The sequence below is a fragment of the Gallus gallus genome, chromosome 2 (assembly GCF_016699485.2).
Source record: "Gallus gallus isolate bGalGal1 chromosome 2, bGalGal1.mat.broiler.GRCg7b, whole genome shotgun sequence".
In the NCBI taxonomy this organism is placed as follows: domain Eukaryota; kingdom Metazoa; phylum Chordata; class Aves; order Galliformes; family Phasianidae; genus Gallus; species Gallus gallus.
The window spans coordinates 88,111,883-88,126,159 of record NC_052533.1 but is presented as its reverse complement, the minus strand read 5'-3'; the positions used below and the strand labels follow the sequence as shown (position 1 = coordinate 88,126,159).

The 14,277-nt window shown below is 43.2% G+C and overlaps 1 protein-coding gene across 3 annotated transcripts in view; it reads right to left on the bottom strand.

Moving 5' to 3' along the window:
* Positions 1-13,230, bottom strand: part of CTNNAL1 (catenin alpha like 1) — a 58,710-nt gene extending 45,480 nt beyond the window's left edge. For 2 of the 3 annotated variants that reach the window (XM_046929825.1, XM_003640772.6), the window contains exon 1: positions 13,050-13,230. Coding sequence is in view for 1 of the 3 variants with exons in the window: in XM_003640772.6 (XP_003640820.1) it covers positions 13,050-13,175 (126 nt within the window). In the remaining 2 variants the exon portion in view is untranslated. Of the gene's footprint in view, positions 1-12,718; positions 12,877-13,049 lie in introns of those variants that run through there. The other variant, XM_046929826.1, reaches the window with a different exon arrangement.
* Between the last annotated feature and the right edge of the window lie 1,047 nt (positions 13,231-14,277).

Here is a 14,277-nt window from a genome sequence, read left to right as displayed (position 1 = left end):
CAGGTTTTAATTGTAGAAATTCAACTCTGAAAGTTCTCAAAAGCTAGAAAAGATTCACATAACTGAAATTTTGGATGCTACCAGAGAGCATCCAAAGGAGGGTGGAGGGTCCTGAGAGCAAGAGGTATGAGGAGCAGCTGAGGTCCCTGTGTTGGCTCAGCGCAGAGCAGAGGAGCTGAGAGGAGGCCTCATGGCTGCTGCAGCTCCTCACAGGGAGTGGAGGGGCGGCGCTGAGCTCTGCTCTGTGTGACAGCAACAGGGCCTGAGGGAACGGCATGGAGCTGTGTCAGGGGAGGGGCAGCTGGGGGTCAGGGACAGGGGCTGCACCAGAGGGTGGTGGGCATGGAACGGGCTGCTGGAGTTCAAGGAGTGTCTGTTCAATGCTCTCAGAAATATGGTTTGAGTTTTGGGTAGTCTTGTGTGAAGCCAGGAGCCAGACTCAATAGGACCTTATAGGTCCCTTCCAAATCGAGATATTCTATGATTCTATGAAATGCATCTGCATTAACTACTGATGCACTAGTTAAATGTAGAAACCTGCGTTCTATTTAGCATGAAAATAGTATTTGAAAAATCTGTGTCTGCTTTATGAACAATTGAAAGAGAACATTTTCTTATACATACTATTTATGTGTATGAAAGGGCAACAAACCCTTTCTCGCACAAGTCCCACAGACCCCAATACATTGTACGGGGCCTCAAATGAAAAACTCTGCATGACCAAGAATGCCGAGTTCCTTTATGCTTAGAATCATAGAAACATTTGAGTTGGAAGGGACCCCTAAAGGCCACCTGGTCCAACTCCTCTGTGATGAACAGGGCCACCCACAGCTACATCAGGTTGCTCAGAGCCCCACCCTGCCTGACCTTGAATGTCGCCAAGGACAGGGCATCCACCACCTCTCTGGACAATCTGTTCCAGTGCCTCAAGCACTCTTACTGTTTAAGAAAAAGTTTTTTATATCCAAGCTAAATCTCCCATGTTATATATGGAAACAATTTCCCCTTGTCCTCCCACAACAGACTCTGATAAGGAATTTGTCTTTTTCTTTCTTATAGCCCCCCTTTAGATACTGTCAGGCTGCTCTGAGGTCTCCCCATAGGGTCTCTTCTCCAGGCTGAACAACCCCAGCTCCCTCAGCCTGTCCTCACAGGAAAGGTGTGCCATCCCTCAGATCATTTCTGTGGCCCTCCTCCGGTCGTGTTTCAACAGGTCCACATCTCTCCTGTACTGAGGACTCCACATCTGGATGCAGTACTTGTAGTATTGAGATTGTTGTAGTTGCATCTTTACATGAGGGCTTTCCAAAAGCATCTTATTGCTTTTGTACGCAAGTTTCACGAAAGCCTTCAGGAAAGCTAATGAAGTAAACCACTTTGACAACCTGTAAGATAATTCACTTATCTGCAGGAAAATGCTTGGAGGAACCTATGGCAATCTTTCACACGTAGTGTCTGACAAGCTGATAAGCCATGTCTGGACAGGAAGAAAGAACAATCCAGAGTGGGCACTGACAAGTAGAAACTGACAAGCAGCACAAGAAGAGCCCTACCAAATGAGATTGCCAGCCTACCTAAAGTAGTGTCTCCAACAGGGGCTAAACCTGTTGGGTACCTAAGAAAAAAAAAAAATCAACAAAAACAACCCAAAGAGAAGAATAAAACAAGGAAATGAGATACTACTTGCTATGTTACGCTTGTATCAAGAGTTTTGATTAACTGCAAATTGTACTTTGCATTTAAAAACAGATTTAACTTTGTACTTCTCCCACAAAACAGCTTCACATATAGACAATATTATTTTGATGGGGGTCAGAAAGGCACTCTACGCTCACATCTCTTTCAGAATTAGGCTTCCAAACCTACCTCAGATCTCTCTTTGTAAGCTTTGCAAGGAAAGACAAGAGTACAGACTCCAAATTTGAATACACACCTCAGATAATTAGCATCATTACTATACACTTGTTAGACATTCTTGGAATTGTTTAGAGAACAAAAGGATTGAATTCACAGCAAGGCTGTACTAAAGCAGGGAATGTCCTTTCTTTGTGCCGAATGCATTTTTGAAAAACCAAGGGTCCTTTAAACTTCAAGATTCAAACCCAACACCATCAAAATGATTATCCAAAAAGTAAAGATACAAATGGACTTGTTCAGTTGTGAATGGAGTACTTCTATGACACCAATTTATTTCCCCTAGACTGTTTTTGAGGCATTAGATTTCCCCACCCCAAACAGATGAAAACTCTGAATTTTTTTTTTCCCCTGTGTGATTAAGATTATTTCCAACATTTAACTTTTTTCTTTTTATTTTTAAGAAGTTGCTAAAAGGAACTCTGTAGAAACAGAAGCAAACAACACAGCTGACATTAGTTTCTGCAACCTATGGACTCTTACGCACTACGTGGAATTGATAAATATCTTAATAATGCTACTAAAATAACACTGCTGTAAAGGAGAAATTCACTTGCTTTGTAAAATTCACTTCTCACAAACGCCCTGAAAATCATTGATTCAAAGATACTTGGCAGAAAATTGACACTCCTTCCATGCTCCTTTCTCTCCCCCCACACCGAGCAGAGGAAGATAAGGAACCCTGAAGAATGTTCAGCGATGCCTGACCGCTGACCTAACAACACTGAAGTTTTCACTCTTTTTGTGATACGCGTTGCAAGTCAGACAAGTGGCTTGTCTTCCTGCCCAGAAGAAGGTTTCTATAAAAAACAGCGACAGTGGGGAAGATACGCGTTTTTAAACAACAAGTTTCAATTCCAATCTCTTTTTGAAAAGACGTGTGGAAGTTTAGAATGTGATTTGCTCTTTTGAGCAATTGGACACTTAAGTTGGGAAAAATTATTTGTTTTAATTCCAAGTCTAATTTAACGTTTTCTGATTAGATATGTAAATCAAGTGTCCCAAACATCATGGGATATGTATTAATTTATCCTAAGATATATCAAAAAATAAAATGGCCTTTAATGCCCTTGCATTCTAACAGCCACCACATAGAAATATTACTGAACTGCACAACTTCCTCACTAGAAAAGTGAACTTGAGCTAATGAATACAATAATTGGTCTTAATGGTATAGAAGCCAACAAAAGCATATTTCTCTCTCCTGTTGCTCTCCAGTTCAGTACCCTCTAACCCAAATGGGTAGATTTCAAAAACACAGCTATTACCTTCTTTTCATTCTGCACCTTGAAATTCTGGGCATGAGCAAGTCTAACAAAACAAGAACAACTCAGAAGGAAGCTCATTGTTTAAAATGTACTTTCAGATGTGGTCAAAACAGATGCAGACATTTTCAGCACCAGAGAGATGCAAGTCTCAGAAATAACTCAATTTACAAACATGATCAGATAAGCCTAAAACCAAAGACTGAATGCCAAATAATTATTGTGGATTTCTTGTCTAACTTGCCTCTGTTAGCTCACCTAAACCTCTGCTGCCTGTGCAAGCAATGCTTGAGACACATCTGATCTTCTCATTCAGAAAAAAAGTCACTGTTGGGGAACTAAAAATTCAGATATTGTAACAGAGGACGTAACACAAATACCACACTGATACTGCCTGCAGTTGAGAACTCTCAAATACAAGTTGGGACTGGCTCCTGCAGTTGTGGAAGAAGTAGCCTGTTAGCCCCATAGGCAGCTTCACTCTTATGAATACCAGTCACACAATGCCTTGTACTGCATGTTGCAGACAAGATAGTTTTTCAACTTTTTTAGAGGAAGCTTTCTTTGCAGTTCCTTGGCATACTACTTCAGTTCAGAGCAACATCTGCTATTGCCTCTTGAAAAGCACATGCTTGCCTAGGGATTAACAGAGAGGTACATTGTGCTCTGGAAAAGGCTTTGCATGTAACTATTATCCACTTAGAGAAGTGTAAACAACAACAGCAACACAAAACTTGCATATAATTTAGGAACCATTTTCTGAAGAGCTCACGAGCAAATTACATTTAAATATTCTTCAATTTTACAACTGAAGGAATTTCAAAACATAATAAACTCTGATAATGAAAGGGCACATTCCTTACACTGTTTTAACTCCTACATTTTAAGTACTTGCAACTTTGGACAGTATTTTCTTTCCAAATGGCTTTGATCCCCATGAATAAAAGGCATTTACAACACTGAGTTACTAGAACTGATTTTCAGCTCCATTCTTATTTGTAAATACATTATGTGTGGTTATAAGTGGTTACATTCATTCTGCCTTATACAAGAAGTCCATACCCAAGTGTTGCTTGATGTCAGGATCAACCATGTAATATTTTTCCAACATACCTCTGAAAGAATCATAGTATTTGCTTATATGTTTTTTGCAACTTGTACTTAGGAGTCATACTATAGGAGTCTGATTACTTGTGTAATGTATAAAAACAAGAAATCACCCCATTCACTATTCAAAGTAAATTATCAATTAAAAGTTAGGACCAGATTCTATGTTACTGCTTAGCTACATCATGAACTTTAAATAAGGCAGAACAACTCAACAAGTAGAAATGATGAGGCTTTACCTAGTAAGGGTTACGCTTTGCAACACAGAAAGCAATGGTCTCATATTACTATACAGCAATTTTATTAATCTATAATCAGAATTGTTTGCAATCATTCATTCCTAATTCATCCGTTGGTGATTTCAGTACCTAATCTGTCTAAAACCATCTGTTAACAATGCTGAATAGCAAGAAAGCTGCTCTTATTCTTTATGTGCAGGGCCATTGTGAGGCAAGTTTTGATGTAATACTCACTCTGCTGGAGAACCACAAAAATTTGCTTAATCTATAGGAAAGACGTTAATCAGATCTTACAAGCGTAAAAGATAAGCTTCCTTTGAAAAAGAGCAGTTGATTTGCAGCTATGTCACTATGAAGTATCTTACTTCGACTACTTGAAACGTTACAGTAATTCATTTACGTTACCAAAGCTGAATATCACACTGCAGGCACTAAGCTGAATTAAAAGCCAGTTTCACCAGTTAAGGTTTCATATGGTAAATGTTCCAGTGAAATTTTCCTTGTAAAGCAGAATATCATTAGTGATACTAATATCATTAAAATCTAACATTAAAAGAAATATTCACTTATTTTAAATATCCTAAGGTATTCCTGTGCTCTCAAATATACCTTAAAAACCACAACTGTACGCATCTCCCTTTCACCAATCCCTAACAGCCCAACTTCAGTGACTAAACAGCTGTCAATTAGGAACAAGCCTCAGTGATGAGAAATCTGCAACAGCATCAGCCCAGAGATGCAACTGAGGCTGCGGTGTGACAGAATTAATCACAGGATCTACAGTCAGATGATGAACTCATGTGGTTAACTTTCCTGCATAAATCAAACGGAAAGAAGCAGACTCTTTAAGGGGCATAGAGTACCTAGGCTAGACTGAGTAACAGCTGAATTGCTGCAAGCTTCATCTTCCAGAAAAAGGCATGTTTGTATAGAATAATACAAAACACAAAGTCATAAATTAATCCAAAATACCTATGGAACCAAAGGGAAGAGAAGAGACAGTGAGTTAGTCACTAATTGAAACTAATGAGGTACAACTCTGTAAACAAGCAGCATACCACATGCTTCCAGAGTCAACAGCAGACTTCACCTGTACGATGGCATCCACTGGACGCTTTCTCTGCAGCACTAAATTCAGTTTAGTTTAGCAGGAAGTTTCCTTCACTCAGTACAAGTTACAACACAAGCCTCTACACGGTAATTCGTAACTTTATTACTCAACAACAGTGCCAAGTCTACAGTGACTACCAAATTAATTCACACAGAAGAAAATCCTGGAGCTGCTCAAAGCTTGTGAGTTGGCAGAATTCTTAAAGTACGGGAAGAGAAACATTTGTACCCAAGAAGCATTCTAAAAGGGGAGCACTCACTAGATTTTTTTTTCCCCTCAAGTACACTGAAGAAAGTAGTAAGTTTAAGACAAATACAGACTACTCTACTTTTTCCATCCTCCAAGAAGATCTGTAAGGGACAACTCCCAGCATTTGGCACCATATTGAAGCAAGAACAACCGACAACACAAGAAAATGTTAAAACCTTCTGGAGAAGAGAAAGGCCTAGAAGTACCCTAAGCGCACAGCAAAAGGAGGCAGACAGTAGACTTCATGGAGTAAGTCTCTCATTGCACCTGCTGCATGAGAAATGCAAGTAAGCTGAAACGGAGAAAAGCTCAGACTTTGTTCACATTCAAGAAGCAAACAAAAATAAACATTCATTAATTTTATGAACGTTGTCCAAAGAACGTAAGAGACACTATTCTACCTAAAGCATGGATGTACAACATTTGGCTTGCTTGGGACACACCGTATGAAGAGGAATAGTCCTGGGCCACATATAAAAATAGTTAATGTATAATATTAAAAAACTAAGTTTTGTTACCTATTTGCTCTATTAAAAAAACACTGGGGGATTGGACACATATGCTCTAAAGGAAGAAGAGACTATATAGGTGACCCTACACATAGCAGGGGGTTGGAACTCAATCATCATTGTGGTCCTTTTCAACCCAGGCCATTCTATGATTCTATGATATGCAAAAAGCTCAGAAGTATGTCTGTAAATAAGCTTGTAGTCCAATAAAATACTACAACTCCAGACTTCTGAACATTAGATTACAAAGACTAGTGCATGATTCTATGATGCTGAGGAAGAGCAGGATTATTTTTTCCAGTTTTTGCAAACTAGTGAAAGAAGAGTACTCTTAAGATATAACTGTTTTACAGTCATTAGTATAAACACATTAAAACAAGTCCATGACTTATTACATAAGAGACAATAGAATCTCTCACCTAAGCATTGGCCAGTGTTGGCACCATACATGCATGCATGCATCCCCACAAATATGCCTTACAAAGCAACTTTGCTACATCTGATAAGATATTCTTCAGTAAGGTCCCAAACAAAGGTCCATATCCACGTTGCAGAACTGAATGTGAGCTGCTGTCCCAAGTCCTGCTGCTACTGGGTACAACACGAGCAGTCCAGCTGTTACCGGGCACCTGAGGTCTTCTAAGCCAACAGGACACAGAACAGCTTTCCCAAACACAATATTAGTCTACAGATAACACTCAATGTCATGCAAAAGTAGCACACTGAACTCTGTTCAGTTCTCTCTCCCTACAGTTCTATAAAACCTCTCTCTTTGATTGAATATGCTTATTCAGTTTCACACAGAATAGCACTAGTTTCACTAAACAAAGTAACTTACCAGCTCTAGGGTTGGTTTCTTCAGGAGCATAAGCTTGATACAATCAGTTACTGATTCAAAGTGACAGTAGAAGCAGCTATGAAAATGTTAGGTACAATGAACTAGAACAACTTTATACACCTTTCTCTAATATTCCAAGGGATACAAAGATGCAACAGATGATACCAGCTTCCTCATGCAGCCTCCTACTTAAAACTAGATTGACAGTTGAGGTATGGACATTGCCTGACAGTTGTACATGGTAAATCAATACAAAAGATAAGGCAAACAGAAGCAGTGGACATCCAAATAAATATGACATACTGGAAAAGACTCAATATGTGATGTTTGTAAAGGGAAATCTTGCCTTGCAATACAACTGGAGCTCTCTGGAGAGGTCATGGATTATAGGGCTAAGAATAGACTCTGCTGAAAGAGAACTAGGAATCAAAGTCCATTCCAAGGGTTTCAGTGAATGAAGAGAAAGATGAAGTAGGAAGGCAGAAAATTTTGCTCACTGTAGATTGCTCATTGTAATAGAGGGACGTGACCAATGGCAGTTTCACAGAAAACTGCGCTGGAACATGGATTATTCTACATGATCGTGAAGAGGGAGGGGTGATAAGTTTGTAATGAAATGATGAAAGTTTGCTGGTGATCCCAAGTTATTCAAGGCAATAAAGAGAAGATCCAACTATAGAACTGCAGATGCATCTTGCAAAACCAACCAGATAAAAATGTCAGATGAAAATCACTAGAGATTAAAGTGATACAGATGTGAAAGTATAGTCCTAGCTTCCTGTATGCAATGATAACTGACCATTACTCCTCAGCAGCACAACTTTTTTTCAGTACAATATCTGGCTGCAATGAAAAACATACGCAATTTGCATAAGATGAAGGAGACCACCAGTGACATCTAGTCCAGCTCCATACTCAAGCCAAGTCCAATTAATGCATGTTGCTCAAGATCTTGCCCAGTGAGTTCCTCATGCCTCCAGGAATGCAGGTTGTAGGCTTTCTGCACACCTCTTCCAGTGTTTGAGTACTGGGACAGTAAAAGAGAGCCTTTTCCTATATCTCAGGTTTCCCATATTCCAATTTCTGTCATTTCCTTCTTGCCTGTCACCATGCATCTCTAGGGAAGGATCTACCCTCACCATACCTGCCTGACACACATAGTTGCAGACAACAGTGAGCTCTACCATTAGCCTTCTCTGCTCAGTGGAAAGCAAATGTGCTTCCTGTAACCTCTCTGATGTCATATACTCTCCTAATGTCTATGTTTCTCTTTTACCAGAGAACCCAAAACGGGCATGAAATCTAGATGCTGACCCACAAATGCCAAACAGAAGGGATGAGTTACTTCCACAGCCTGCTGATTACACTCCTGTTGATAACCTCATATGTACTTGGCCTTCTATGTTGACCCCTGTTCAACTCATCATCCTCCTTCCCTGATAGTAAAACCAACTTTTGACGTTTTCTCCCATCCATTTTTTTTTCAGTATTTATTTCACCAAATTGGTTGCAAGGGTATTGGAGCTAAAAGGAACTGCTAACATCAGATCTACACTCAGCAGCTGTTCTTAGGAGTTACTAGGAAAGAAACAGAAACCATTACGCTTTAAGTTTATTGTCTTCATCCACATCTTAATACTGTATGAGTTTGGGTTCATATCCTCCAATTTGATCCCAGAACACAATCAAAACCAACCAAAGATATAGCAGGAACGTCAAAAAAGGCCAAAGAAGGATGTTTGTACAGAATATCTCTAAGTACCTTTGGTCTAGCCTTAAAAACATTAGAAGTTTATGTGAGCTCAAGAAAAGACTGGGCAAGACCACAGAAGAGAAATCTAATGAAGATCCTAAAAGATGTAGAAGATAGATATGCACGGTTCAAAAAATCCTTAGTTGGAAGAACACCAGAAGAAATAATCATATTTCCTTGCCCTATACTCAAAACTCCCCACTGCATCTGGCAGAAAGAACAAAACAGAGAAAGGATCACTGATTATACACTGACCTGCAGCATAATCTAGTATGGCAATTCAAACGCCACACTTTTAATCTGAAAATCACATCAATAAGCTTTTCACATAGATGGGAGACGCTCAGCTGTTGGTTCCTCTCTGGGCTCTAACACATAATCCCAGAAACTTCTGGAAAAACAGAAGAGCTGTTTTCTGGATGCTGGCAGAGCGCTGTGTACATAACTATGTAATATTTACTGAAATGGGAATAATTTCAGCTAGCTTCAGAGAAACCAAGGAAACAACATCATAGTAAAGAACAAGCTTGTTTTTTTCCTTCCCAAGGCACACACCACTGGTTGTTTATTCAGAATCAGAATCTGAAGCTGACAAGAACAAATCCAGAAACATTTGGATCGTTGACTATTTTTTTTTTTCTTTTAATTATTTAAGCTTTGACTACATTGGCCAAACAAATCCCCAAATCTCTGGCAGCATCACCTGTAATAAGGAAATTGGAAAATCACGTTCAGTAACACGTGGACACAACCATCTTCCAAAGTGCCTATGGCAAATTGCACTGTCTGAAGCTGAGGAGTTACCTGCTATCCCACAAGCCTGTACGCAGGCAGATAGCTTCCCCACAACTACGAGAAGTGACTTTCTTCTATCAGAATGCAGACAGAGCTCAGAGTTCCACCTCTGAACTTTTTCAAGTGCCTTACTCTGAAGGTTCACACAAAAAAAAAAAGCTAAACCTTTATTCTTCCTTGCAACAGACCCACCCAGACAGACAGCTGAGAAGATGCCCGCTTACTGCCAGACTAGCAAGCAGGTACATACATAATGGCAGCTGAGGAAGTCACTGGTGGAGCCACATCCTGGAAAGTGCTTTTTTCCCCTGTCTTTGCCTTTCCCCGACTATTTTAAATGACTTGTTATTAAATGAGTCAGCACTGACCGCTTTAAACACCCTTCCTGAGTTACGGTGCCAAAAACTTTCCATAGAAATAAAAACCAACTTAATTAGTCTGGAAATTGCAGCAGCAGCGAAGGAGATGTCTAGATTTTAGAACACTGTGTCGCTTTCATGTGAAACACAGAACTAAAGACACCCTATGGGGTTTGACCTGTAAAGCCATATTTTCTGAACTGCACGCCAAATGCTTTGCACAATGCTGCAGAATAATTCTCTCCACGGCACAGATATGTGAATAGCTAAAAAGAAAGGTTAGCAAACATACTTAATAGGGTGGCTTAAGTCTATGATCCTCTTCTCTCAGTTGTGGAGCTATTAGAAGAGGTAAGCATGAGGATAAGAATAGACCTAAATAAAATGAAGATCTAGTCCAGTTCTGTAAATACTAGCTTTTTTAGAAAAGTTTCTTCATGAACATATCCAGTAGAGACTCTAAGGGTAGTTTCTCCAATGGGGAGAACAGGAATCTTGTACCACTGCTGGTGGTAAATATACTCTGGCGCTATGTAGTCTAAGAAAAGCAAGCGGAAAAGTACAATTAAAAGAAATGCTGAGTAAGAGAAGGGAGTCAAACACATTCACAGTATTACATGAGTTAAAATAAGAATCAATACAGGGAGTTTGGTGGGGGTTCTTTTGCTTAATAAAAGATTTAGCTAACCAAAAGAGGCTGAAAGTGAGTTTTTGTCAGGGCTATCTTAGGGTTTCCTCTTCTTTCAGAAGCAGTAGTGAAAAGCAGTAACAACATTCTCACTGTTTTTTTTTCCAGTAGCACACAAGTATCACATAGCACTTCCCAGCTATTAACAAAACTGTCACCTATGAAGTTTACTTCACAGCATGAATAAAAACTCCCTTTACAAGAGTATTTTGCGCAAGCACAAAGCCAAAGTCCTACGCTTGCTGCAGACACACAGCTTATGCAGAATATAGGAAACAAATTATACAAGATGAAGCACCATTTCTGCATAAATCCTCAAACAAAGAAAGACAGTGAGATGTCTGCTACAAAAATCTCCATGAAGCAAGTACAGAAAGAACTGAAACCTGTACAGTAAGTAGGGCATTGTATCAGGCCAGTTTAGGGAACTACTGCTGATACCATCAGTAACTTCAGCCTGAATCTGAACAGAGCTCAGCACTCAAGCTCCAAGGGCACAAGCTTGTTCCAAGTCAGGAGCACTTCATCAGGAGAACAGTAAGCTTTGAGTTTTTAGAAATGCTCAGACATCTTCCTAACATAGCATTAATGAAAGATGCTTAGCTCTTCTGGAAGAGACGATCACAGGTTTTGGGGTCATTAACATAGGCACTGCCTACTACGAGGGATGCTCTGAAACTAATGGCTCCTGTTTTATTCTGTTTGCTCACATATTAGAGGTAGATTTTGGTGGTATGGCAGTAGAGGTTGAATCTTCCCACCAATATTCCATTACATGTTGTTTCTGTGTGACAGATGGCAGCAGAGGGGCAGGCTGACACAATGGCGTCGGACATGGAAGTGCATATGAAGAAAACGTGTCTTTGCATTCCTCCATATGGAAAAACTGGCATCCGTTGACAATCATCAGCATTTGCTGAACGTTTATGGAGACCAAATAGTGGATGTGAGCACAGCGAGGAGTAGGTGGTACAATTCAGCAGTGGCAACAGTGGGTCACCTCCAAGGGTGCAGATATTTACAAGCATGGCATGCAGGCTCTTGTTCATTGCTGGCAAAAATGCATAACTAATGACGGCGACTGTGTTGAAAAACAGTGCTTTGTAGCTGAGAATTTGCTCTATCAAAGTGTTATTGGGCTTTTTGTATCTGTTGCGGTTTCCACCGAAATAAACAGGAGGCATTATTTTCGGAGCAACCTACATACATCCACAAAGGAACAAGACAGCCACTCCTGAGGAGCATTCCAGAATAAGGGAAGCCTGTTAAAAAGGAGGGATTTAGCACAAGCAGTTGCCAAGGCTGGGCTTAACAGGAGATGCTTTTGTTTGCCCTTAAGCTTCCTAAGAGGGGTCTCCGTGTTTTACCTCTCTGTCGTTCCAGGAGCAGAAAGTTCACTGAAGCGCAATTAGGCTCTGCCACAGAACATGGGGTGGGTTTCTCTGAGCTGACTGGGATAAGAAACTATCTTAAGCACAGAAGCACGGTTACAACCCTCTCCGGCAGGCTGCCCGCGCAAAACGGGGCTGACTACGGGGTCTTTCCAAGAGAACTTACCACAGTACAAAGGCAATCTCGCATCACTACGACTAATGGGGCTTTCGTACCGCCGCTACGCGCTGCAAAAAGGCTCCGCACAGACGCACACATCGGTTTTAACTAACTTTTATAACCCACGTTCAAAGTGCGAAAATGCTATCAAGAGAACACCGTACACGTTATTTTCATTCACTGTTTCTTCAAGCAAGAACAGCTTTACAGTGGGCATTGCAAACTCCACTTCTGCAACCAAGGACCATATGAACAAAACAGACCGAACCACTCAAAGCCCGATTTACTGCTTTAAGCTCAGCCAGGACCGCGCGGGACACGTTCGGAGGTCACAGCTTACACGTTATTTAACTTCTTAACGCTCAAGCGCTACGCCCGGTGCGATGAGAGCTCAGACCGAAGCCTCCCGCCCCAAACGCCCCGAGCGGAGCGCCAACGGCGGGCGGGACGCCCGAGCGCGACAGCCCGGACGGCGGGTGAACCCCGCGGCCGCCCCTCAGACCTCCGCGGGGCGGGGGAGCCGAGCCCCGGCGTTACGCAACGGCCCCGCGACCTTGCGGGGAGCCGGGCTACGGGAGGGGAGCATCCCTCGCCCCGGCCCCCGAGGCGGGACGGAGCCGCGCAGCCCGCGCGGGGCCGGGCTGCGGGAGGGCGGGAAGGCGCATTTCTACCTGCGACACCAGCGGCACCAGCGTCTGCTCCACCGAGCGCGTGCGGATCTCCAGCCCCGCGTCCGCCCCCAGCCCCGACGAGGACGACGAGGAGACGCCGCTGCTGCTGCACGGGGACGTGGCCATGGCGGGAGCCTCCGGCTCCCCGCTATCGCCCCTCGCTCCCTCTCAGCCAAACTCCGCTCCCGCCGCCCTCCCGCCCGTTCTCGGCGGCCCCCGAGCGCCGCCGCCCCGCCCCCTGCCGCGCCCCTCCCCCGCCCGCCGGGACTCGCGCTCGGCGCCCCCCCCCCCCGCCCAGCGGCCCCTTCCCCGCCCCCGGGGACAGGATTTAAAGAGGCAGCGCCCGCCCCCCGCCCCCTCCCGCGCCCCGCCGGGCCGGCAGCGCCCCTCGTCCCGCCCATCCGCGGCCGGCCGCCGCCCGTGGGTACCGAGCCGTGCCTTGCGGCCGGCGGGACGGGATGCCGGGGATCTCGGTGCGGCTGTGGGGATCCTGAGGGGTTTGGGGTTTACTTCCCCACTGCACCCGCGGTGACGGGGGATGTCCTGAGCGTGGGCTGGTCCCAGAGAGCGGCTGCGGTGTGGATCTTGCTAAACACAGCGTTTATGCTAAAGCAGCTCTTGTGGGTGGCCGATCAGCACGACGCAGGAAGAAGTACTTTCAAAGGAATAAAAGTTCTTTTATTAACTTTTTTTTTTCCCACTCTGGTTTTGGAATGGGCTAAGCTCACTTCCCAACATTAGCTTATAACCTGTATTCAAAAATCATCAGTACACGAATGCCTGCTCATCTAATTTGGGTCTATATTTGCTACAGCCATTTCTCGTACAGTCATGAGGCATGTAGAAGGGCATTAAATTTTTCATGCTATTAGATAGCATCCAAAAGAGAGCTACAAAGATGGGGAAGGATCTGGAGGGTAAGAGGTATGAGGAGAGGCTGAGGTCCCTGTGTTGGCTCAGCGCAGAGCAGAGGAGCTGAGGGGAGGCCTCATGGCGGCCGCAGCTCCTCACAGGGAGTGGAGGGGCAGCGCTGAGCTCTGCTGTGTGTGACAGCGACAGGGCCCGAGGGAACGGCATGGAGCTGTGTCAGGGGAGGGGCAGCTGGGGGTCAGGGACAGGGGCTGCACCAGAGGGCGGTGGGCATGGAACGGGCCGCCCAATGCTGTGGGCATGACCCCGAGAGCTGGAGTTCATGGAGCATCTGGACACTGATCTCAGACATAGAGTC